This window comes from Gymnogyps californianus, chromosome 22, assembly GCF_018139145.2.
Source record: "Gymnogyps californianus isolate 813 chromosome 22, ASM1813914v2, whole genome shotgun sequence".
Lineage (NCBI taxonomy): Eukaryota > Metazoa > Chordata > Aves > Accipitriformes > Cathartidae > Gymnogyps > Gymnogyps californianus.
The window spans coordinates 4,542,829-4,564,936 of NC_059492.1; the positions used below are offsets into that span (position 1 = coordinate 4,542,829).

The 22,108-nt window shown below is 57.3% G+C and overlaps 1 protein-coding gene across 1 annotated transcript in view; it reads left to right on the top strand.

Annotated features, from left to right (window-relative positions):
* Window positions 1-14,084: 14,084 nt before the first annotated feature.
* The window catches only part of RUNX3 (RUNX family transcription factor 3), a 38,721-nt gene continuing 30,697 nt past the window's right edge, over window positions 14,085-22,108 (top strand). Inside the window, exons 1-3 of the mRNA XM_050909936.1 lie at window positions 14,085-14,345; window positions 15,431-15,587; window positions 20,542-20,646. Of these exons, the coding sequence (XP_050765893.1) occupies window positions 14,085-14,345; window positions 15,431-15,587; window positions 20,542-20,646 (523 nt within the window). The remainder of the gene's footprint in view (window positions 14,346-15,430; window positions 15,588-20,541; window positions 20,647-22,108) is intronic.

The window sequence follows — 22,108 nt, forward strand, 5'->3', positions numbered from 1 at the left end:
GCCTTTAGCTTCAATTCCTGACCAAAAAACATTACCCTTGCCCTGTCGCTGGTATAACCGGTGGCCCACGGTGAGCAGCCGTGGGGTCTCTGTGCATCCCATGGTGAGCGTGGGCGAGGTGAGACCCCGTGCCGCTGGCCGGCTTCTGCTGACACCGCTCCAAAACCAAGGCTGACCGTCTTGCTCAACGGGGATTTGTGATGCACGGCTGCAGGGGAAGCTGGAGGGAGCAGGGAGGCGAAGGAAGAGCTGCTTTTCAGGGTGGGGATGTGCCTCGTTGTTGTAAGGGTGTTGGGGTGCACCAGGCTGGTGGGTGCCGATGGCAGCACCCTGGGGTGGTGGCGGCGCAGGGTAGGAAGGAAAAATGAGTAAAGACCTGCTGCACATCTGGTACAGTCCCCCGGGTTATATGCAGGCTGTCGACGTTTGCTGCAGCATGGGAAGCATCCCCAGCGTTAGCGCCAGCTGAAACCACGGATGCCTTTTTGGTTGCAAACACAAATCCTCCTCCACTGTCCAGACCTGCTGCTGCTCTGTGCCTTGTCCGGAAAAACTTCTCTCCATTTCCACCCGTTTCTGCCTCTTCCCTTTACTTCCCTTTGCCACCCTGGCCTTGCCGGGGCAGCCACCACGCCGACGGCAAACGTGGTTTCCCAGCCGGTGGGGATGGCGAGGCCCTTCACAGAAGCATCCCCGGGGGGCAGCTCCCTCCTGGGCACCCCTGGTGGAGAAGGGTGCATGGGAAAGGGGGACAGAGAGCACCCACCTCCCACGCAGGGCACTGGCATCCCGCCTCAGCCGCTTCTGAGAGGGCAGGAGGTGGCCCCCGCACGCCGGGTGCTGTACGGACCGTCGTGACGCCACGATGCATTGACAGCCTAAAGCAACACCCAAGCTGGCCACGACAGCGGTCTGCAGGGTGCCAGGCGCAGCCTTCAACCACAGCATTATCCTCCTCTTCCTCCTCCTCGGCTCTCGTCTTTCTAAAAATGCTTTAATTTTTTTTTTTATTTAATTTTTTTTTTTCGAGAAACTGGGACAGCCGACGCGTCTGCAATCTGGGGGTATTTTCCATAACATAAACATATTAAAAAGAAAAAGAAAAGGGAAAATAAAAAGAAACAATGATTTTCCATTCCCACTGGAAGCGGCGAGTGCGTTTGGAACATGAGGAATGTATTACTCAAGCTATTGTAAAATAAAATATAAAAACAACCAAAATAGGAGGAGAAGGGAGAGATTTAAAAAAAAAAAAAAAAAGGCCTCAGTTGGGAAGGGAGACACTGAAAAATGGGCTTTTCTTCAACAATCTCTGTCGTACAGGAGGGCCCCGTAGAGACCTGACCTTTGCCTCTGGGATGGCCGGATCCTGGATGGAGGGATAAGAGGCTCCTGGGTTTGTATTTCCACTTGGGGAGATGCAGCCCTCCCCGTGACGGCTGGGAGGGACCTCCTGCCACCCTGGCTGGTCCCATCACGCCAGCGAGGAGCGTCCCACGAGGGATTCGTGTCCCCAGGGTGCCATCAGTTTCACGGCCACGATTCGGTGCCCCGAATCACCGCCAGCACCGGCCACGCGTCCCCCCCCAGCCCGCCCCGCCGGGGTCCGGGGCACCGACCGCCCTCGCTGAGGTTTCACCGACGCCTTTGGCATCGTGGCAGGGTTTGACCTCATAACCATGAGCTGTCGGCAAGGGGAAGCCGTGTGCCCGCGGGGAGCCTGGCCGGGAGGAGGCACCTTCCAAGGGTCTTTTCTCCTGGTAATGATGGGATTTAGGGCTCTGAGGCTGCTTTTTCTTTTTTTTTTTTTTCAGTCGTGCTGTGTGTGTGTTTATGGCAGCTATATTGGGATGTGATTTCACAAGGCAGCATGGTTTTTGTTAAAATAGCTTCTAAAAAAATCAAAACAAAATGGTAGGAATGATGTTAGCAGCACAACCCTGGACCAAAGTCTGCCCTGGCTTCTCACACCCTCCGTGCCTCCTGGGTGCCGGCCAGGGCTCAGTCTGGCATGGAGACAGACAGACAGACAAAGGGTGCCGCAAACTCTCCGCGTGCCGATGGAGAGCGTGCCGGTGCCCATGATTGCGGGACAGGGTGAGCTGGTCGTTAAAAGATACTCATTGTGTTAACGAACCTTGGTTGGGGCTTTGCAAGAGGTTTCCCGCATCGCTCCGGGTGCAGCACCGGCATCCCAGGACGGAGCCGACAGCACAGGAGTCCATGTGTCTGTTAGATGGGTGTTGGTTAAATAGTGCTTCTCTTGCGGCTGGAGGGGAGTTTTCTTGGAGGAAAACCTCAGCAAGTGACTGGAGCGGTTGCTTTCTGATCTCTGGAGCAAGCACGTGGGTTATTCCCAGGAGCGGCACGTTTCCTAACCAGCAACGCAGCCCACGCACGCCTCCCGTCCAGCCGCTGCCGCTAGCAGGGCTGTTACAGGAATATCCCCAGCTGTAGCTCGATTTCTCTTGCAATGAGAAGCCAAAAAGCCAGGGAGGAAGCTACACTCAATTACAAATACTAAAAACTCCCGCGAAAATTGCCTATTTCCATTCCTGTTCATATTGCTTACAAAATATTTAAAGGAATATTGCTCCCTGCATCCCACGCTCAGTGATGGTGGGTGCAAGCGAGTGGCAAGAAGATGTTCGAGCTGGGAGCAGGGCCACACATCGATGGGGTGCACGGAAAAGCCGGGGAGGCTGTTTCTTCACAGCCTGGCAGACATTAAATGCCAGACACGGGCTGCGCCGTTTCCCTTTAAACTGGAAGCATATGCATGGAGATAATTTAAGGACAGAGCACGGTGCCGTGATTTCAGTGACTTGAAGTCAGGAATAAACTACTTAGTGGGGATTTGCGAAAGGCTGTGCCATTTTCCCTCATTAGGAGAGAGAAAGTGCCAGCCAGAGAACGTAAAGACTAAATCAGATGTGCTGTTCCAAAATTAAGCCCTTGTTCTGCAGCTCCTTTGCACCGCGCTGCATTTTACTGGCCACTTTTGTGCCCAATTACCTTGAACCCTGTAATTAAACACCTTTTTTTATTAGCCCTGGGTCAGTTTGGAAAATCTTGCTGAATGAGCAAGCCTACCATTTTTTTTTTCCATAAAACTCAGCAAAACTGCCAGGCTGGGAGGAACAGCCCCAGCCCCGACTCCTCGTCCCTGAGCGGGTGTGGGACACCCACCAGCATCTCGGCCCCGAGACGGGGGTTGGATCCCATGCACGTTCTTTAAACCTTCCCTACCTCTAGCAGCTAATAGGGACCTCTAAGTGGCAAAGCCTTTCAGACCTCAATTTACTCCATGTTAGTGTCATGCGTTTGCTTTCGTACCTCGAGCTGGGCACTGAGCTTCATTTCACTTGGTTTTTCCCAAAATATCATGTTTCTGCTCCCTGTTAGCTCTGCTTTCACCAAGCGTGCCAGCCCTGCGATCACAAGCAGGGGCTTGGCCCGCTCTTGCAAGCCTGGGGGGGGGGTAGGCTGCTGAAATCCATCACTGCTGGCTTTCTCTTGTCGATTTGGGGACTTTGGGTCTGTTGTAGGAAGGGCTGAGGTTGGGTCGGGATTACGGAGATGTTTCGTGGTGGAGCGGGTGCTGGTGAGACCTTGGTGTGCCTCAGGGTGTTGCTGGGAGCCGGAGCTGGGCAGTTCAGCCCCGAGCCCTCCATCCTGCGACTCTCCCCATCACCTTCCTCCCTCAGGTGGAGGTCAGTGGGATAATAGATGCAAATGAGATCGTTCCTGATCGGCCCCCGCTTTGGTTAACTCTTTCAAGCCCAAACTGTGCTAGCTGGCACCACCAACGCACATTTTTCTCCCGTCGTTTGCAGGGGCTCATTCCTGCTGTGATGCCAGAGTTCATCTTCATTTACTCTGAGACAGCAGTATAGGATATTATTAAAATGCAAAAAGGTTGCTCATATTTACTACAACTATGTGCCTATCCATCCTCCGGGGCTTGTTATGCCCAGCTAGCCCCGGCCGGAGGGGACATTATCCTTGAGAAATGTGGCTCTCCATGCTGTGGTAGGATCTGGCCGGGCGGAAGACAAATGGAGCTGGTTAACAGTGATGAAGGGAGCCCACAAAAAAAGTTGAAGCTGTGATAGTGGGAGGGATTGGGATCCACAAAGTCAAAGCTTTGGGTCCACAGTGAGACAAGCAGGTCACCTACGATGCCGGCTCCCAGCGCCTCCACCCGGCTGCACCGGGAGCCGGACGCCCTTCGCAGGAGGGGTTAAACAGGACCGGCAGCGCTGGGATTCCTCCTGCACTGGAAAGTCAACACAGGCTTTGGTGTAGGAGGTGGATTAGCCAAGCCCTTAAGGTGGCATCTTTTAGTCATTTCAAACCTCTTTCTACCTCCACAGCCAGCAGGCACTGTTTAACCCAACGCGCTGCAGAAATCATTGCTCGGGTGGGCGGTCTGACTGTCCCACCCCGTGTCAGAGGAGATGAAATACCCTTATCACATCCAACAAGATCAGGGGCATTGGGGTATGCTTCTGAGATGGGGGATTCACAGTTTATCTATCTCCCAAACTTTCACCGGAGACATCCCACCTCCCGTCCCCGACCTCCTCTGCGGTTCCACTGCCGCCATTCAGCAGGCGAGCAAAGCCGACCGTTGTCGCTGGGAGATGAAAAGACCCGATCCTGCCAAAATCCAGCCCGCTTGAATCCCACTGACATCAGTGGAAGCGGGGAGTGCTCACTGGCGGCAGGATGGGCTCGTCCCCGTTGTGTCTTGAAATGCCAAGAATGCGAGTGCGAGCCTGCCGGGGCTCGTGGAGCTTTCCTCGGGTTAACGTTAGGTCTGGGGGGGCTGGTTGAAATCGGGGGCTCCTCGCTGCCGGAGGTGGGATGCGCACGTGGTGCCAGGACCGTGTTGCGTGGCAGGGTCTGGTGCGGGGGGGTTGCCGTGGCCGAGGGGTGGGAGATGGGGGAACCGAAGCACTTGCCAGGGAGCCCCCGCGCAGCACGTCTGGGGTCCTTGGGGAACGCTGTGGCAGAGCTGCGGATTGAACCCAGACATCTTGCTTCCCCCGCCAATGCCTTCTCCCGGAGCCCACGCTTCCTGCCAGCGAGGCCCCGCCGCTCGCTTGGAGGAGAAAATGTAAAAACTTTCTCGAAAACCACCAGTTTTGGAGGGTCAGGCAGGCGTGGAGCAGCTCAGAGCCCAGGACACAGCTGAGGTTGCGTTTTGCAGATAAGATCCCCTCTGTCCCCGCAGATCTGGCTGCTCATGCGAGACCGAAAGCCGCTACCGTTTTGTCTGGGCAAGTTCTCCATTTCTTTCGTCTCCAGCCCCAACCTGCTGCTGAACCGCTCCAACTTCCCGGCTTGCTGTCTGGGCTGGGGTGAGGAGCCTGCTCGTGGTGTCAGCCAGCTGACCCAGGCAGACAGGCACCTCCTGCTTGCATATGAACTTTTATAAGAAACTTCTGCAGAAAAAAAATGAGCTCACGCTGATGAGCATGGGGCTGGGGGTTTGATGGAGGCGAGCAGGCACAGTTCTCTTTCCAAGCTGCTGGAGATAGATGAGGAGCAAACAGTGACTTAACAGCGGTCCCTAAATAACATCACATTTGATTTGTCTGACTTCATAGCCAGAAACCAGAAAAGTACCTTCTGCGTCATTTTTAGCCTGTGACTAATTCCTCCAAGTCGGGGATTTGTTCTGTGCCTAAAGGGATGCGTAAGTGCTGGGTGAATTTGCAGGCTGAACCCTCTCGGGGGCTTGTTTTCTGGAGCTACTCTACAACCACCAGACTTATTGGTGGGGGATGTCGAGCAAACTCACATCGACAAGAGTCTTTACGGAAGGGCAAATATGAAAGAAAACATTTGCACCGGAAAAAATAATCTGAGGAAGGAGCAGAAGCAACGCAACCCAGAGCCCATCTAGTCAAAGCGGTCCAAACGCAGCCCTGCTGTGAAACAGCATCGCCCGGAGTTATTCATAGAAGTGAAAGTAGTGAATAATTGCAAAAAGCTAATGAACCTGGAAAAAATGGGGCAGGCCTGCAGGACAATTTGCAACTGGAACCAGAGGCCAGTTTTCTCAGAATTACTTTGCTGCAGGCAAGTCGTTGATGGCAGAGTTTGAGGTTGCTCCGTGTCACTGCTGGAGGATCTTCACTGTTTCTCCTGCGGGTTGGCACAAAGTCCAGCAGAGATGGCAGAAATCAGGGATTGATCACGTAGGGATGATAAACACCCAGGACCTTATTTTTTGTGGAAAAATGGCCAAGGCGTTGCATTGACAGAGATGTTTGGGGTGCAATCATGGCATTGGCATTGCAAAAGGGCTGCCAGCCAGCCCAAACCTCATCTGTATCTTCTGCCTTGAGCTGTAAGGCAGAGTTAATGAGCTGCGGGTGCCGGTGATTTCACGGGCAAGCTGCTTGAGGAGCAACTCGAGTGAGGCGGACCTGGGGTGACGACTGAATGCAGAGATGCAGGATCTGCCCGCGGGGCTGAGCAGGCAGCTGCCCGCAGGCAACCTGTGTGCCGCCGGCCGTTTGCTCATGCTCCACACCAAGCAGCATCGCAACGGGCTGGAGAAACGCACTGCCAGCCTCCTGTTTGCATTTCTCCAGCTGTATGCGATGCCGCTTGGTGCAGACCTTGCAGCTTCCTCCGTTGCTGCAATCAGTCCCGTTCTTCCCGTCCCTGACCTCTGCCTTTAAATATCAGTTTGGGGGGCTTTTCCAAACCGTTCTCTTGCTGGAGAACAACTATCAGCCACCCTGCGCTGCCACTGCTCTGCAAAGCCCATCTGTCTGCAGACAGGTGGGGAAAACCCTTGCATGGATGAAAGCTGGTGGATAAGGCACGTTTATAAACCACGCATTTATAAAGCACCTCCTGTGATCTGCCTCCCTCCCAGCCCGCTGGCTCTGCCTCCGTCAGGGCTCAGCCCAGGCAGGAGAAATGGGGTAACCACCTTGGGGGGAAGATGGGGAAAGCATTGGGGCTTGAGGCAGGAGGGGAGGAGATGGCAGTGCTGGTGTCACTGCTGGCCACCGCGGCATGCCGGTGGCTCTCCCGGCGAGGCATCGCAGGCTGAGGTTCGGGGGGGAAACTCTCCGCCTCCAGCAAGAGGATATTCCAGGAAGGGCTTTGGAAATTTAGCAAAGCTGCCGCAAGGCATCTCCGCTGCCCTGTGGTCAGCCAGCGTGAGGTGGCACAACCCCGTCATCCTCTTCGGAGCAAGATGCAAGCAATGCACGAGGCCACCGTGGAAAGCACATCGTGGGCTGCCTGGTTAAAGGGGTGTCCAGGGCTCTCGAATCAGTGGGGTGCCCTCAGAGTGACGGGGCTGGGTTCCCTTTGAGGTGCTGATGTCCCACAGGGAAGTTAAATGGGTATAGTGTGTTTGCACTTGCCTGTAAAGCTGCTTTTGCTGAGACGTGACCCTAAGATGCTCTATCAGACCTGAACCGAAAGGGAAATTGGAGTTCCCTGTCTGATGCCAGCGCCCATCGCAGGCAGCTGCCAGCTCCCTCCTGCCCTCCCGGGGGGGACGAACACCCCTTTCTGCCCCCACATCTGAGAGGTATTTGCAGACATTGCAGCCCTGAAGTGGCGAAACCTTTGGCCGCAGTTTTCTAACAGCCGGGTGCCCCTCGCGGGGAGGTAGGCAAGCCTGCAGGAACGCGAGCCGTTCCCAGGGTTCACTTTCTCTCTCTTCACGTTTGACTTCCCCAACGGGATCGCTTGGCAGCCGGAGCCCAGCTCAGCCTTGCTCAGGACGGTACAGATGCTTCACCCTGCCAGGGCTCGAGCACGTACCCCGGCCGCTGTTTTGGTGTGTGGATGCAAGACCCTTCCCCAAGGGTCCCTGCAGGCTCCCTGCTGCCCTGCAAACCTCAGCGTAGCACGGGAGCACTGAGCACCCGTTTCATACCCAGCATCACCGCAACATTTTGGGCCAGGCTGTAGGGAACAGCATTGAAAAATGCTCTTTGGGAAACACCATTGCATGTTTAGCCGCCGTACAGGGACAGGAGGTCGGTTTTCCCATCCCACCAGGGATGGGGACAAGCGATGGGGCAGTTTTTGCAATGCATGGCTATTTTCCAAGACAAGAAACTGCTTTCTGCAGTCTTTTGGTGTTGCAAGACCTCTTTGCTCAGCACGTGCAGGAGGATTTCCCTGTGCCCCAGCCCTCGGCGCTCTACCCGGGAGCCCTTCCGTGACAGTAACTCCTCCGAGCAACTCTCCTTGCAATTAGAAATCATGTCGTGTTTTTCTGCGTCCACCCCGTTGTACTTTTCTTGTCGTCATGTGCCTTTCAGTTCCTCTTTCCACCATCCAGACGTTTCCCCTTTTTCTTTCCTTTGGAATTTTTTTTGTTTCTCCCCCTGTCGCGTTTTGGGTTTTGAAGGGCTCGGCACTGCCCCGGGCTCCGGCGGCACGGCTGCGGGACGGGCACTGCCCAGGGCCCCGGCGCTCAGTCCCTTCCCTCGTGGTTTTGGCTGTGCCGGGCTCCGGGGGCTCAGGGGTTCGAGAAGCCCCACGAAACGCTCACCACGACTTCAACCATCTGCCTTCCAACGTGGGGAACGGACACATTGGAGATGTCTCCATGCAAGAAGAGTCCTCATTCCCCACAGGGTCTGGCAGGAGGCATCGTGCCCCCCTAAAACCCCTCCAAAACCCCCGAAGAGAGAGAAACTCCCATGAACTTGAATAGCTCTGAACAAAGTCCAACGTTTCCAGTTGTGCTATCCACCTTTGGGCGTTATTGGAGGAGATGGGATGTCCTTAGGTGCTCCATAACCTTTGCATGAATAGTTCCTTTTCTCTGCATAAGCACATTCTTAAAGGAGCATTGGGCTTTCATTCTCCACTTACTTCAACCGTCATACTTCTCTGTTCACTTGTTTAAATCAAGCATAAAGCTCTAACTGTTCTTTGAATATTTATGACTAGTTTTTATCTCATGCCATGCATACAAAACATACTTGATTTCTTTCCTAAAAGTTTTTTCAAGTGCAAAGTTTTAAAAACATGTGGCTTTTATTGCAGGCAGGAATGAATAACAGCATTCCACCAGTAACCACATTAAATGGAACAGTAATATTCATATGCGTAAGGGCAAAAGCTGCCTTGTTTCCTATTTGCAGTTGAACTCTGAAATTAATTAAGAACTAAAAGGATCTGACAGTCATTAGGATCTTTTAAAAAGGAGTGGAAGTGGCAGATGGGACCCACGCTCCAAAAAGCTCGGCCGTGCTATCAATAGCACAGAGGATGTGAGCCCTGAACATGCTCCTCATTGTCGGGGCGTTGTGGGGAGAGGAGAATCGCGGTCCCGAACAATGAAGAATGGCACTTTCGTGACTTCAGAACCGCAGGATTCACGTCAATCGCACTCGTGCTCCTAAGTCACTTCGCAGCTTTTGAAAACCCCATCTCATCCCGTCGGCGCTGCACACGCTCGAGTATTTGCACTACACCCAGAGCGCAGGGTGCTCGCCAAAGGCTGGTGCCGGGGGAGCGGTGGGTCCTGGCTCCCCTCGCGTGCTGTTTAGAGAGACGATAAATCCCCCGACGGCAGCGGCATCGCTCCTGATTCACCCCGGTGCGTGCGCTTGGGGCTCACCGCTCTGGTCCCCGAGCGGCTGAGGATGCGTGTGTGGGTGCACGTGCGTGTGGAGTGTCTCCCTGGGGATGCTGATTTAAATGAGGATTGGGAATAAAATGCACTGGTATAAAACGGGAGAACTGGGAGGACAGGCAAGCCCCAAAGCTGTAAGGAGAGTTAGCGACCGCTTCTCCGGTCGTGGCCTTTGCTAGTCATTCAAGTGATGGTGAATGAAACCTGGCCCCAGGCAACCAGGTGGGAATCTCATATGGATTTTCCCTGGGGACATCCTTTCATGCCAGGATCCAAAACTCTTGCTAGAGTCTTCCTCCTCCTGCCCTTGCTGCCCCAAGCAAGGATCCTGGATGCCAGGCGCCAGGGCTGCGTACGCAGACAGCAAAGTGGATTTGGGCAGCCGTGGCTCCCGTGGGGTTAACGGATGTCCCAGCTCAGGATTTGATGTCAAACTGCAGCCCTAGCCCTGGAAGCGGGTGCTGAGAAGGGTTTCCCCCGCTGCGGGTATCGCCCAAGCCCGGGGCGCAGCGGCCGCCGAGCAGAGCCCGGTGCAGCCCTGCTGGAGTCGTCAACAGGCTGGTCTCGCACTGCTCCCTCGCCCAAGCGCAGGCTTCCCCCTGATTTATGTCTGGGGCAGCCGCTGCCTTTTCTCCCCCTAGTTTCCCCTTATTTCTTCCCCTGAGCCCCGCAGCTTCCTCCCGCAGGAACCTCTGCCTGCAGCGCCCGTAATTGCCCCGTGGGAGCCCGTTTTAGCGGTGACACTCAGGGGTTAAAAATTGTCACCATCGTGCACCCCATTGGACCCAGCATCTGTTGTTTGATTTATGAATGAATAGCACGCTCCCTCCCTGCATGCTGCTCTCAGATCCCCTTCCCTTAACTACAAAATAGATCCAGACACCCGCATGGCCCTACTGAGCGCCGTGCTCCTGAGAGCTCTGAGGCAGAGTTTGCGATGAATTTTTAATAGAAAGCTTCCTATAAGCCTCTGCGCTCGCTTCCTTGCCGTCGAAACGAGTGGCTCTGCTGCTAAATAGCAGCTCAAATGAATTAAAAACTACAGAGGAGCCTGTAAGGGAAGTAATCCCAGCGAGTAATGATTTAAAGAGCCGCTGACCTCCCTGCGATGTGAACAGTAGCTTTTAAGTATTTGAAAAGAGGCCCATGCAAATCCTGGGGCTTATATTCTATTAACCTCCTCTGGAGTGCAGGGAGGGTGGCGGAGGCATAATCCCCACGTGTCGATGTCTCCTGGTTTGCGGAGGACGAGAGCAGTGTGAGGTTTGCCCCCTGTTTGAGACGCAGAATCCTGCTGTGCTGAAAAGGATAATTCAAAAGAAAGATAATTCCCGTGAGAGCACGGTGCCGTGGGTCCTCGTAGCTCTGGGACGGCTTTGCTCGCTCGAATACCTCTTTGCAGGAAACAGCCGCTGGGTTGCTTTGCTGGGCTCTGCACCTCTGGGGGTCACCAGCCAGTTTGGGGTTGGGGGGAGCCTGGTTTGCCGCTGCCCTGTGTTTTGGGTCCCGTTTTATGTTGCTGCAAGTCGGTGACTAACTCTGCACCTATGCAGCAGAGAAGTGCAGGGCCATGCAATGGGTTAGGGGGGTGAGTCTGCATCCCGCTGCCCTGAAGCCAGGAATAAGTCAGGGTGGGAGGGCAGAGGGTGCCGGAGAGAGTGGCTTTTGGGGAGGGAGCAGGACGTGGTACCCTGCGCACCTGGGAATACCCAGCCTCGGTGACTGACTCGGGGTACTCCGGGGAGGCATTTCTATGTTGCCTTGAGGACACCGAGGCGATGTAATTAGGTGCGCTTTCCAACAGGTTGCTCCCGGTATAAAAAGGGATTAGGGAAATGCGGGGATGGCAGGGCTGCGAGCGGACGCCGAACGGATAACGCAACCGAAGCAGGAAAAGCAGGAGATGTAAAGCCAGTAAACCTGGAAACGAGCATCGTGCTGCAGGGAGGCAGCTCTGTCCTGCTGGGACCGAGCCCAAAACAACCCAATGGGGGCTTGCAGGACGGGGCGGCCAGCCACGGCAGGGCTTTACCTGTCCGTGCGGGGACACCCGCCCTGCACGGCTCCGGGGGTGCAGCTCCCGGGATGGGGGGGGGGGACAGGACACAGTGACCGGGTAACACCCCCCAGGGCTGCGCAGGGAGGCGGCTTGGGGCAAAGGCGGGGTAGCCCCGGGGGTCGGTTCAGCGGCGGTAAGAGGCAAAGGAGAGGTACTGCCTTGCAGCGGGCCGGGGCGGGCGGACGGCGGCGGCGGCGGGGGGGGGGGTGTCAGCGGGCCGGGCCGCCCCGTCGCGCCCGCCCCGTCGCGGAGCCGCCCCGCCGCCACGGCGGAGCCTCGGCGCCAACTAGCGGCCGCGCCGCCTCACTGCAGCGCTGCCCCGCCGCCGCGCATGCGCGGTGTGTCTCTCCCCAGTCCCTCCATGCCCACGGCCCCCGGAGGGTACCGGGGAGGGGGTACCGGGATGGGGACGTGCCCAGTCCCCCGGTAAAACCCGCAGCAGCCCGGCTCGGCAGGTTTTCCCCGCCCGCAGCTCTGCCCCCTGCTCCGGGTATTGTGTGGGTCCCCCCGCTGCTGAACGGGGGGCGAAAAATAGAACTAAACCCGGCGGCCGCTTTCACCTAAAAAGGGCAGGATTTCAGCGCCGGTAACTGCGGGAGACGGCCCGACACGCGGGGCTGGCGGCCGCCCCCCCCCCCCCCCCCCCGGGCCCCGTCACCCCCCGGAGCCGGTTGGGCTCGGAGCTGCCCCCGGCACCGGCTCGACGGACCCGGCTCGCCCGGCGCGGCTCCCCGGGGCGCCGGTGCAGCCATCCGCGCTGCCCCGGTTGCTAACGGGGCGCTGCAGCGAGAGAACCTCCGCTCCTCTTAGTTTAAAAAAAAAAAAAAAAATCTATTTTTTTTTTTTCTTTTGGACAAACACGGGGTTTTTCTGGGTCTTGCGAGCAGCGGGACGCGGAGCCCGGCCCGGGCTCGCCCCTCCGGGCACTGCGGCTTGCGGAGGAAAATGTTTCATTAGTTTGTGGAAGGAGTTCAGGAAAAGGAGAAATTTTTTTGGTGTTGGGGTTTATTTTTTGTTTGTTTTAAGGAAAATTGCGTTTCACACCGCGCAGCGCGGAGCCGGGAACGCTGCGGCCCGGCCGGCTCCGCTCCGACGGGTCGTCCCGGTCCCTAAACACCACGGGCAGCGCTCAGGAGGAGCTGAGCCCCACCGGGAAACGGTCGGGCAGCGCGGGCAAAGAAACCTCCGCCTCGGCCTCCCGGTTCTGCCCCCGCCCGCCCCGCGGTTCGGCGTTTCCGCGGCCGGGGCGCCGCGGGCAGCCGCGGAGCAGAGCGAACCGCCGCCTTCGTTGTGTTCCCGCAGAACCGGTGGCTTCGCCACGAATTTTCTCGCCAACGATTCTGGCCAGAACCGCCGGCCCTGCCCGCAGCCGCAGCCCCGGGGGAGCTGCCGGGGGGCACCGGGCGCTGCGGGCGCCCCGGGAGCGCCGGAGATCGAGGCCGTTTTCGTTTTTCTGGGGGAGGGCAGAAGGCGGAGGTCGGGGAGCAGCGGTTTTCAGCGGAGGCCGTGGGGAGAGCCGCCCCCGTCGGGGACGCCTGTGCCGGTGGTCCCCAGCGGCTGTCCCGCGGCCGCCGCTCCCCCTGTCCCGCCACGGCCGAGCGACCGCGGGGGGGCGCGGGCGGCAGCAGCGCTTTGCGGCGGCGAACGTGCTGTATTCCCAGCCGCTCTGTACGACGGCGGCTCCGGCCCCAAACCGTCCCCATCGCGCCCCAAAACCCTCCGCCGGCGGCGGCGGCGAGAAGCCACCGGGACCCCGACGTGCGCCCGCCCCGACGGGCCAGCCCGACGGGGGCGTGGCTCCCCGCGGCCACGCCTCTTTCAGGCGAGGCCACGCCTCTTTCCGCCTTGCCCACGCCCCTTTCTGTCGTGGCCACGCCCCCTCGCCCCGAAGGAGCCGGGCGGTGGGAGGGGAGAAGGACCCCCCGCGGCCCCCCCTATTGGCGCGGCGCCCCGTCCGTCAGGGCGCGGCCCGCCCCCCCGGGGCCGGCAGTAAATACGGTACCGGGCGGCGCGGCTGGCACTTGGGAGCTGGTTTCGGGGCCGCCCGGTGGAGGGGACCCGCCTGCAGCCGAGGGCGCCCGGCCGCGACGTGGCTTTGCCGGGGCTCCGCGCCGCCTTTCCCCGGGCGGGGCGGACGGGACCGCAGCGAAACCGCCGGGGACGAGCCTCGGAGCCCGGCGGGAGCGGATACCCCGCACCGCTTTCCCCGCGCCGCTCCGCCGAGGACGGCGATCTGCCGGGACGGAGCGAGGCAGCGCGGGGCCCGGCCGCCGCTGCCCCCGCCGCGCCCCGCCACCGAGCCCCGCCGCAGCCGAGCGGTGGGCGCCGGGCCCCGCCGGGTCCCTCCTCGTACCCCCGGGCCGCGGCGGCTCCCTGACGCCCGCCGTTGTGATGCGTATTCCCGTAGACCCGAGCACCAGCAGGCGCTTCACACCCCCCTCCACGGCCTTCCCCTGCGGTAAGATGGGCGAGAACAGCGGGGCGCTGGGGGCCCCCGCACCGGGCGCCCGGGCTCGACCCGAGGTCCGCTCCGTCGTGGATGTACTGGCCGACCACGCCGGCGAGCTGGTGCGCACCGACAGCCCCAACTTCTTGTGCTCGGTGCTGCCGTCCCACTGGAGGTGCAACAAGACGCTGCCCGTCGCCTTCAAGGTAAGCCGTGAGCTCCGGGGAAGGCTGCGGCCGGGCAGGTAGCCCCGGCGGCTCGGAGAGACCGGCTCGGCTCCGGGCTTGCCCTCCGCCCCGACCCACTCGCCTCTTTCCCTCCGCCCCTTTCACTTTAACTCGCTCCTGACATCACCTTCAAGGGAGCCCGGTTTATTATTTTTAATCAAGTCTCCGCATTGCCCCGCGGTCACAGCATCTTAGATATTCCGTACAGTTAGGAGCTCTCAGGCAACTTTGAAGTTTAATGAGAGTGGAGGTTAATTACCTTCCTGGGAGAGGGAGAGAGAGGCAGGGAAGGGAGATCTAATCTGCAAGAAGAAAGCGAAGAGCTGAAGCACCGGCACCGGGCTGCGCTACCCGGGCTCCCCGCGGCCGCCGGGCTCCGCTCCCGCGGGACGGGGCGACCCGACGGGGCACCCCCGGGCCGGGCATCCCCGCTGCGCCCCCGGGGCCGGGGCTTGGGGGAACGGGGCTGAGGCGAGAAAGCCAAAAATCAGCGGGAGGAGAGGCGGGGGGAGCCGGGCAGGACAGCAGCCGAGTCCCGGGGAGCCCGGCGAGGCGGGGGGGGGTGGGTGGGTTGGAAACCGGGTTCCCCCGGGCGTCCCGGCGCCGGGAGCTCGGGGCGCTGCTCCCCGGGAAGGGGGGGAGAGGGGGGGGTCCTTCTCCGCCAGCCGGGCGCAGGTTCCGCGCTCCCCTCCGCGGCCGCGCAGTGCCGCCGGCTCCCCGCGCTTCCCCCGGGCCGGCCGCGGAGCTCCGGGGCCCCGGTCGCGGCCACCCCGCGCTCGGCAGCGCTTTTTTTTTTTCCCCCGAATCAAACAAAATAAAAGCGCAAATGCCCCCGGCGGGGCCGAGGGCGGCCTGACCCCCCCTCCCCGCCCCGTGGAAACCCCTCGCTCCTTTTAACCCCTTTTCCCCATCCCCCTCCGATTTTCCAGCCTTCCTCGGGGGCTCGGATTGCTTTTAGTTTTGCTTTGGGTTTTTTTTTGGGGGGGGGTTAGGGGGGAAACCGTAGGGCAGGTTAGGTCCGACCGCAGTTAATTTTAGCCTAAAATCCTCTCGTTCTGCCCTAGGTGGTAGCCCTCGGAGATGTGCCCGATGGGACGGTGGTCACGGTGATGGCGGGGAACGACGAAAACTACTCGGCCGAGCTCCGCAACGCCTCCGCCGTGATGAAAAACCAAGTAGCAAGATTTAACGACCTCAGATTTGTTGGGAGAAGCGGCAGGGGTAGGTACCGGCCAGGAAATGGTTGGCCTCTTTATTTCGCTTTTTTTAAGAGACAGAGAAGGGGGAAAAAAAAAAAAAGGGGTTAGTTTTTTATTTGATTTTAACGGCGTGTTTCTCGCGGGCCGGTGGTTTCGTTGCTGCGGGCTGGGCTTGTCACGCAGGGGGGAACCCCCCAGCCCCGAAGCAGTTAACGGGAGGGATGCGGGAGGGATGCGGGAGGGATGCGGGAGCAGCCCCGGCCGCCCCCCGCGGCGGAGCGGCTCTGCCCGGCTCGTCCCGAGGGTTTTCCCTCTGCCGAGGTGTCGGGAAAGGAGAAGAAAAACCCTCGTTGTAAAAACCTGCGCGGTGGAGTAAGGCAGCCCCCTCTGAGGTGCGGGGGCTGGCAGGCAGCCCCAGCCCAAATCCTCCCGAATTTCTCTCCTCAGGGAGATAAAAGGAGGCAGCGAGGAGTGCGCGGGGGCTCGGTGCGTCCCCTCCGCGGGGGAAGGAATGCGCTCAGGGGCAATAACCCACCTGGCAGCTCGTTTTTTTTTAAATGGTGAAAATCAAGTGTTTGAAGTAAAATAATAATCCCGTGGTCGGCGTGAAGGGAATGCAGCGGGTAGGGGTGCAGAAAGGCTCATTTCAGTCGGGAGATGCGGGGCAGAGCTGTGGGCGCTTTTTTGGGGGGAAGGTTCGCTCGTTTTCTCCACGCTTGTTGCATGGAAAAACGGGACCGAAATTTTACTTTCTGGCCGGAGAGGTTGGCTTTGTCATTTAGCCCTAAACGGATCGCGCTGCTGGCTTTTTCAAAACAAACCGGCAAGGCAGTCAGGCTGTGCCATCCGAGGAGAGGGAAATCAATCCTCCGAAAATACTGACGGGCAGCGGGTGCCGGGGGCAGAGCCCTGCCTGCCCTTCCCTCCCGCCTCATCCCTCGCAGCCCTACTGTACCTGAATTTCAAAAGTATACATAGAATTTCAGCATTTCATCACCGATAAACACTGCAGATCGCAGCACTTAATCGTTCATTTAAACAAAAATAAGAAGACTGTATTTTAATGGCCGTATGGCGGCATTTTCGCAAAGGCTTCGAACGTATACGCACAATGTCAGATATATTTTGACTTCTCTGCATTAATTAAAAGCAGTGATGTTAGGAATTATTTGCATGTAATAACTGTTTACTTGTTCCTCTTTATGAAACTTGAATAGTTTACATTCTTTCATACATTTCCTTTTTCCTGTTGGCTCCTTCTCCATGTTGCAGTTTCTTTAAAACTCTCCACTTAACTGGTTGCAGGTTGATGGATGGAAAATGTTTTTCTTTTATGAATTAAGCTTTCATTTCTGTAATCCATTATTCTCTTAGGCTCTTTTCTTTCTGGTTTTTTTTTTCATCCTCCTCCTTACACAAATTTCCAAACTGAATGCAACCCAATCTCAGCTTGACTCTTGAATTCATTATTAACTTTCTTCCTCTGCAGTCCCAAGCTCTGAATTAACAGTCGTTTACAGTCTCAGAAAGCACTTGGGTGAACAGTCTCCTTCCTCGGGCAGAGTCCTGGCAAATACTCATTACAGCAGTGGAAACACCTCTGCTGCCTCTAACAGGCTTCAGAGCCAGGAGCATAACTCAAGTGCTGATTTTTCTTTTTTAATATATTCTTGTGGGATGAGGCTTTGTAATATTTGCAGAGAAATAACCCCATTGGGGCTCCCTGGGGCTGGCATGAAGACGGCACAGTGGGGTTTTCTTGCAGCATGAAGCGTGTGCTTAGTTCCCTGTGTACGGCCGTGCTTTCCCGGCAAGGGGCTCTTTCAGACCTATTTAGTGTGAAAAATCGTTTCTATTGAATTTTTATTCTGGGTGTCACACTTGCTTTCCCTTGTTTGGCTTAATCTCTGACAGCCCGGTGCTGGTTTCGTTTATTCTGGCAGAAATTTGGATTCGCTGCAAAATATTTTGTTGGAGCAGAGCTCTGTGTGTGTGTATAAATGTTTGTGTAAATCCGACGTGCGGACGTGTGCATCTGTAAACATGCACAGTCAGCCCCTGCGAACAGCCCGTACGTTCACGGGCTCCTGAGCTGCAGGAGCCCTGTAAAATCAGAAGCAGCGAGGCTCTCGTTCTGAAAACATGACTTGAAATGGTTCAGAATTGGGCATTTTTAGTATTAGTAATACTAATCATTCCCCGGCACGGTGAGGTGGGAAGAGCAGGTCCTTACCCGCCCCCCCCCCTCCAAAATTACCATCCCCATGTGCAAGACAAAGGGAGGGGAGAAGCACCAGTTTCCCTCTATGCTTCGCTCTAAAAAACCCCCAAAAAACCCTTTTCTGCTCAGATTGCACTGTGTAAAATGAAAGCCGAGGCCAGTGAGGTGCTACAATACCCGCTGCACCCCACTGCTGGCTCTCCCAGCCGGAATATCCCCCCGGAGCATCCCGCAGAGCCGTGGGTGCTCCCAAACCCACTCAGGAACTGGGATCCAGCCCCACGCAGCCGGCAAACCGTGGTTGGGGCTGGGGCACGGTGGGAATGAGTAACCTTAGCCTGGCTTCCCGAGAAGGCGGGAAATGAGTAAAAATGATGCTGAGTAATAATTGTCATTTTCGATTCATGGGAGGATTTTTGAGAGCTGTTAAGAGACGCAAAAATGGCCCGGCCGGCTCCGCGCTGTGGCCGTCCTCCCTGGAGAGGTGTTCGTATCTGCAGCGAGCAGAGGGGGAAACTGAGATGCAAGGAAGTTCTTTCACATGGAGAATAAAAAATTAAAAATAAAATTTAAAAAAAAAAAAAATCAGATGCAGTAATAAGTAGGGGAGCCGGGCACGGAGCTGCTGGGCTCAGCTCCCCGGGCGGGCGGGAGGGTTATGTGTCTCACAAGCCGGACTTGCCTGCACGCTGCCTGCTCCCTCGCATGCAAACCAAGGGGCTCCCTCCCTTTGCCTCTCCTCCCGCAGAATTTCCTAAATAATTGCTCCTAATAATCCTCGTCCCTGCACTCTGGGTCTGCAGACGTTTTGCCAACAAATGCTCGGTGTTGGTTGGTTTTTACGTGGCCGTGCAGGCGCCTGGGAGCCTTCATGCTCCGCAGGCTGCGGCAGCGCGGCTCTTCCGTGCAGGTTGTCAGCGCGACCGTTTCACCAAGGATTAAAATTGTATTTGGGAGGGTACACAAAATTCCTTTTTGTGCAGAAAATGAGCTGAAGGTTTGCGCACTGTTTAGTCCGGTTTTGAAAGCTGAGGCAGGGCAGGGATTGATGCTTGCTGTCTGCTTTAAAGCCAGCATTTCCCCCTCCCTCCGACACTCCTGTAGAGAAACTCTCCCACCTGGGATAATTGCAGGATGTTCTCCGGAGGAGATAATTTCATTTTTCCGTTTATTCTTTTTTCCTTCTAGCTGTATAAATACTGTTTTGTTCTGCTGTGGGTATTTTCAGGTCCAACCCTGTAGCTAGATGATGGTCGGGATCTGAAAACCCCTAATCCCTTTAGGGGAAAGGGAAAGGAGGTGGTTTCTTACTGCATTTATTTGTGAAATAAAGGCTGGAGGAGCTAAGGGCTATTGCACGGGCATTTCCAGCCTGATTCCTGCTGGGGTTTATACCTCTGAAATACTCGATACCTTTGAAATCCAACGGTGATTGCTCTTGGGGGGTTGCTTAGAGTGGTTTGCTCCCTTGCATGTGCAACCTCTCTCCTTTACCCAAGGGATTCCTGAATCCGGGGAGGCTGCGGGAGAGCCGAGGCCCTTCCCGCGGAGACCGGCGCTGTGCGCCGGTCTCCGCGGGAAGGGCCTCGGCTCTCCCGCAGCCTCCCCGTCGGATGGACATCGAGTAGGTGATGGCAGCCGAGATCGAGCAAGGAGAGGGCAGAGGGGTCCGGGATGGGGATGCCAAGGCTGCAGGAGGTGAATGGGTTTGGGGTCAGGATGGGTGCTGGGAGGGGAGAGCGGGGTGGTAGCAGGGTGCTGGGGTGCTAACACCTTCCATGATGCCAACAACATTTTTGGGCTGCGGATGGAAACCTGTTGTGCCAGGGCAAGGGGTCACTGTTGTGGTCTTGCAAAATTGGGCTCCCAAGAGCTTTTCACTGCTTTACCTCTTTATTTTTTTTAAAAGGTGACAAGCTCGGTGCTTCAAAAGCATCCCTGAAAGCCCCCATAATGGTATCTGAACTCTTTCCCAGCAGCAGGTTCCTGCTCTCTGGTCAGAACTGGGAGAGGGGGACAGTCCCCACAGCCGGCGGGGCCAGCTGTCTGGTGGCCGCTTCTGGTGGCCAAAGCCGGCCGGATTCAGTTCCCATTTTGTAGTTTCCAATTTCTGGCCCTGGCCCCCTGTACGTGGGCCGCGGGTGCCTGGACGGCCGAGAGCCCGGTGCAGCTCCCTTCCAAACGTCCCCACGTAGGTGCATCCACGGGGCCAAAGCCACCAGGATTCCCCCGCAAACGCCAGCACCCATCGCCTGCAGACTGATGCCATCTCACCAGCTTGCTCCCACAGGAGCATCCCATGGGCACCAGGACCCAAATCCATCCCTCACGGAGGGGGTCCCGCATCCAGCGCCTTGTTTCAGGGCTGGATTCCCATGGGAAAAGGAGAAGCATCCAAGTGGGAAGGCACCAGGAAGCTGCTGTGGGTGGAGGGGTCGATATGGGGACAGGGCAGGGGAGGGGGGGGACAAGTGACTTTTCCATCCAGGAAGGTCCTGGCTCCCGCTCTGAACGGGGTCCAAGCCTCTCTCCGCTGCAGCCAGCTGAACCCCAGCGGGAGCCGGCCGAGCTTTGTGTCTCGGCAATAATGTCTCATAAAATTAAATGATGTGTGTGTTGGAGTTCGGTGGATGCGGATATTTGTGTCTGAGCTTGCTCCAGCAGGAGCCTTGCGCTCTCACAAGAGCTGAACCCATGTGAATATCCTCATTTCTCTTGTTTCCCCCCCCACCCTCCCCCCCCCCCCCCTCCTTAGGAAAAAGCTTTACCCTGACGATCACCGTGTTCACCAACCCCACCCAAGTCGCTACCTATCACCGAGCCATTAAAGTCACCGTAGACGGACCCCGGGAGCCACGAAGTAAGTGATGTGTTTTATTTGGCAGCCACTGAGAAGCGCGGGGTGGCTGGGGGGGGCGCAGGGGGCTGAGCTCTGCGTGGCCGAGGGATGCAGCACGCCTCTGCGGCCGGGGCAGGCACCGTTTGCAGCGCGCGGAGCTAACGAGACGGCGTTGGCGTGGCCGAGCGAGCCAACTGCGGCAGGCACGGCTTGCCTGCTTTTATTTTCCCCGCACAGCGGAGAGGCGCGGCGTGTGTCCCTGCCTGCTGCTTGCTCTCGCCGCGCTCCGTATCCCATCGTGGAAGGGATGGTTTTATAGCTCCGGTCCTCGTGGCGGTTGGGATGTAGGGAAAATGCTTCGGGCTTCGACAGCAAAAATACAGAGGATTAAAATCTGGCGGTGCGCAAGGCGTTTCTAGGGGGGTTTACAAAGCCAGAGATGCTGTGCCCGGCTTCGGAGGCTGCCTTGCTGATTATTAAACTAAAAATGTTTGCAGGTTTCCTCCGCGCTGTGCTTGTATTTGCCTGTCTGTCCGCACGGGCCCAGGAGAGCTCGGAGAGCACCTTCCCCTTTTGGTTAGTGGTGGTTTCGCTTTCGGGTTGTCAAAGGCTCCGGCTGGCAGCGCCCGCGGCCGGGGGCTGCATTGCTTGAGAAAACCAAAGAGACGATTCAACCACAGAAACGTCTTTCTGTTTTGATCGAGTAGGCTCCTGGCTACAGGCCGGTGCCTCTTGGTTGAGGGGTGGCTCTTTGCAAAGGCGGCTGCAAACCCGCCTCGCTGGGTTCGTTTTCGGCGTCGGGCTGGTTTGAGCTCACCTTGGCATCTCCGGTGATCCGAGGAGTGCGGGGGAAATGCTCCGGTGCCGTCGGCTGGAGGAGTTTCCTTTTGCCATGAGTATTATTTGCTCTGTGGGACCCCCTGTGTGGTGGGATCTCGTCCCCGGGGTCTCCATCTCCGGCTTTTTGCTCTGGCTTCGCCTTCCTTCTCGCTCCGCACCACCCCGGGGACTATAAAGCAGAGTTTGTTCCCTTTGCGTGTAAAGCTGTCGGTGCCCAAATTGAAGGGAAATGGTTTGATCCTTCTAAATATGCTTTAGAAAATATTTTCTGTTGATGCTGTCGTTGGGCCATCGGTGGCCCTTGATGTCAGGCCAGGTGGAGTCTGTTACCTCGGTGAGGGGGTTTTATTTGCATCGGGGTTTGTTGGATTTTCTTCCCCCTTGATTTTTATTTTGGAGCGCGAGAGGCTTTACAGGAACCTGTCGAGCTGCTGGGGCTGGATTTGCAGAGCTGGCATCCAGGCGAGGCAACGCTGTTGGTTTTTCTTTTAAGCCAGAAACACAAGGCAGGTCCCTGTTGTGGGGCTGTGGCGGCGAGCAAACGTGGGTCGTGGTGGGTGCTGCAGCCGCTGGGAACGGGCTCAGCCCGGGGCTGGGAGGGGAAAGCAGGCAGGGGTTGGGCAGGGAATTTCACAACTCTTCC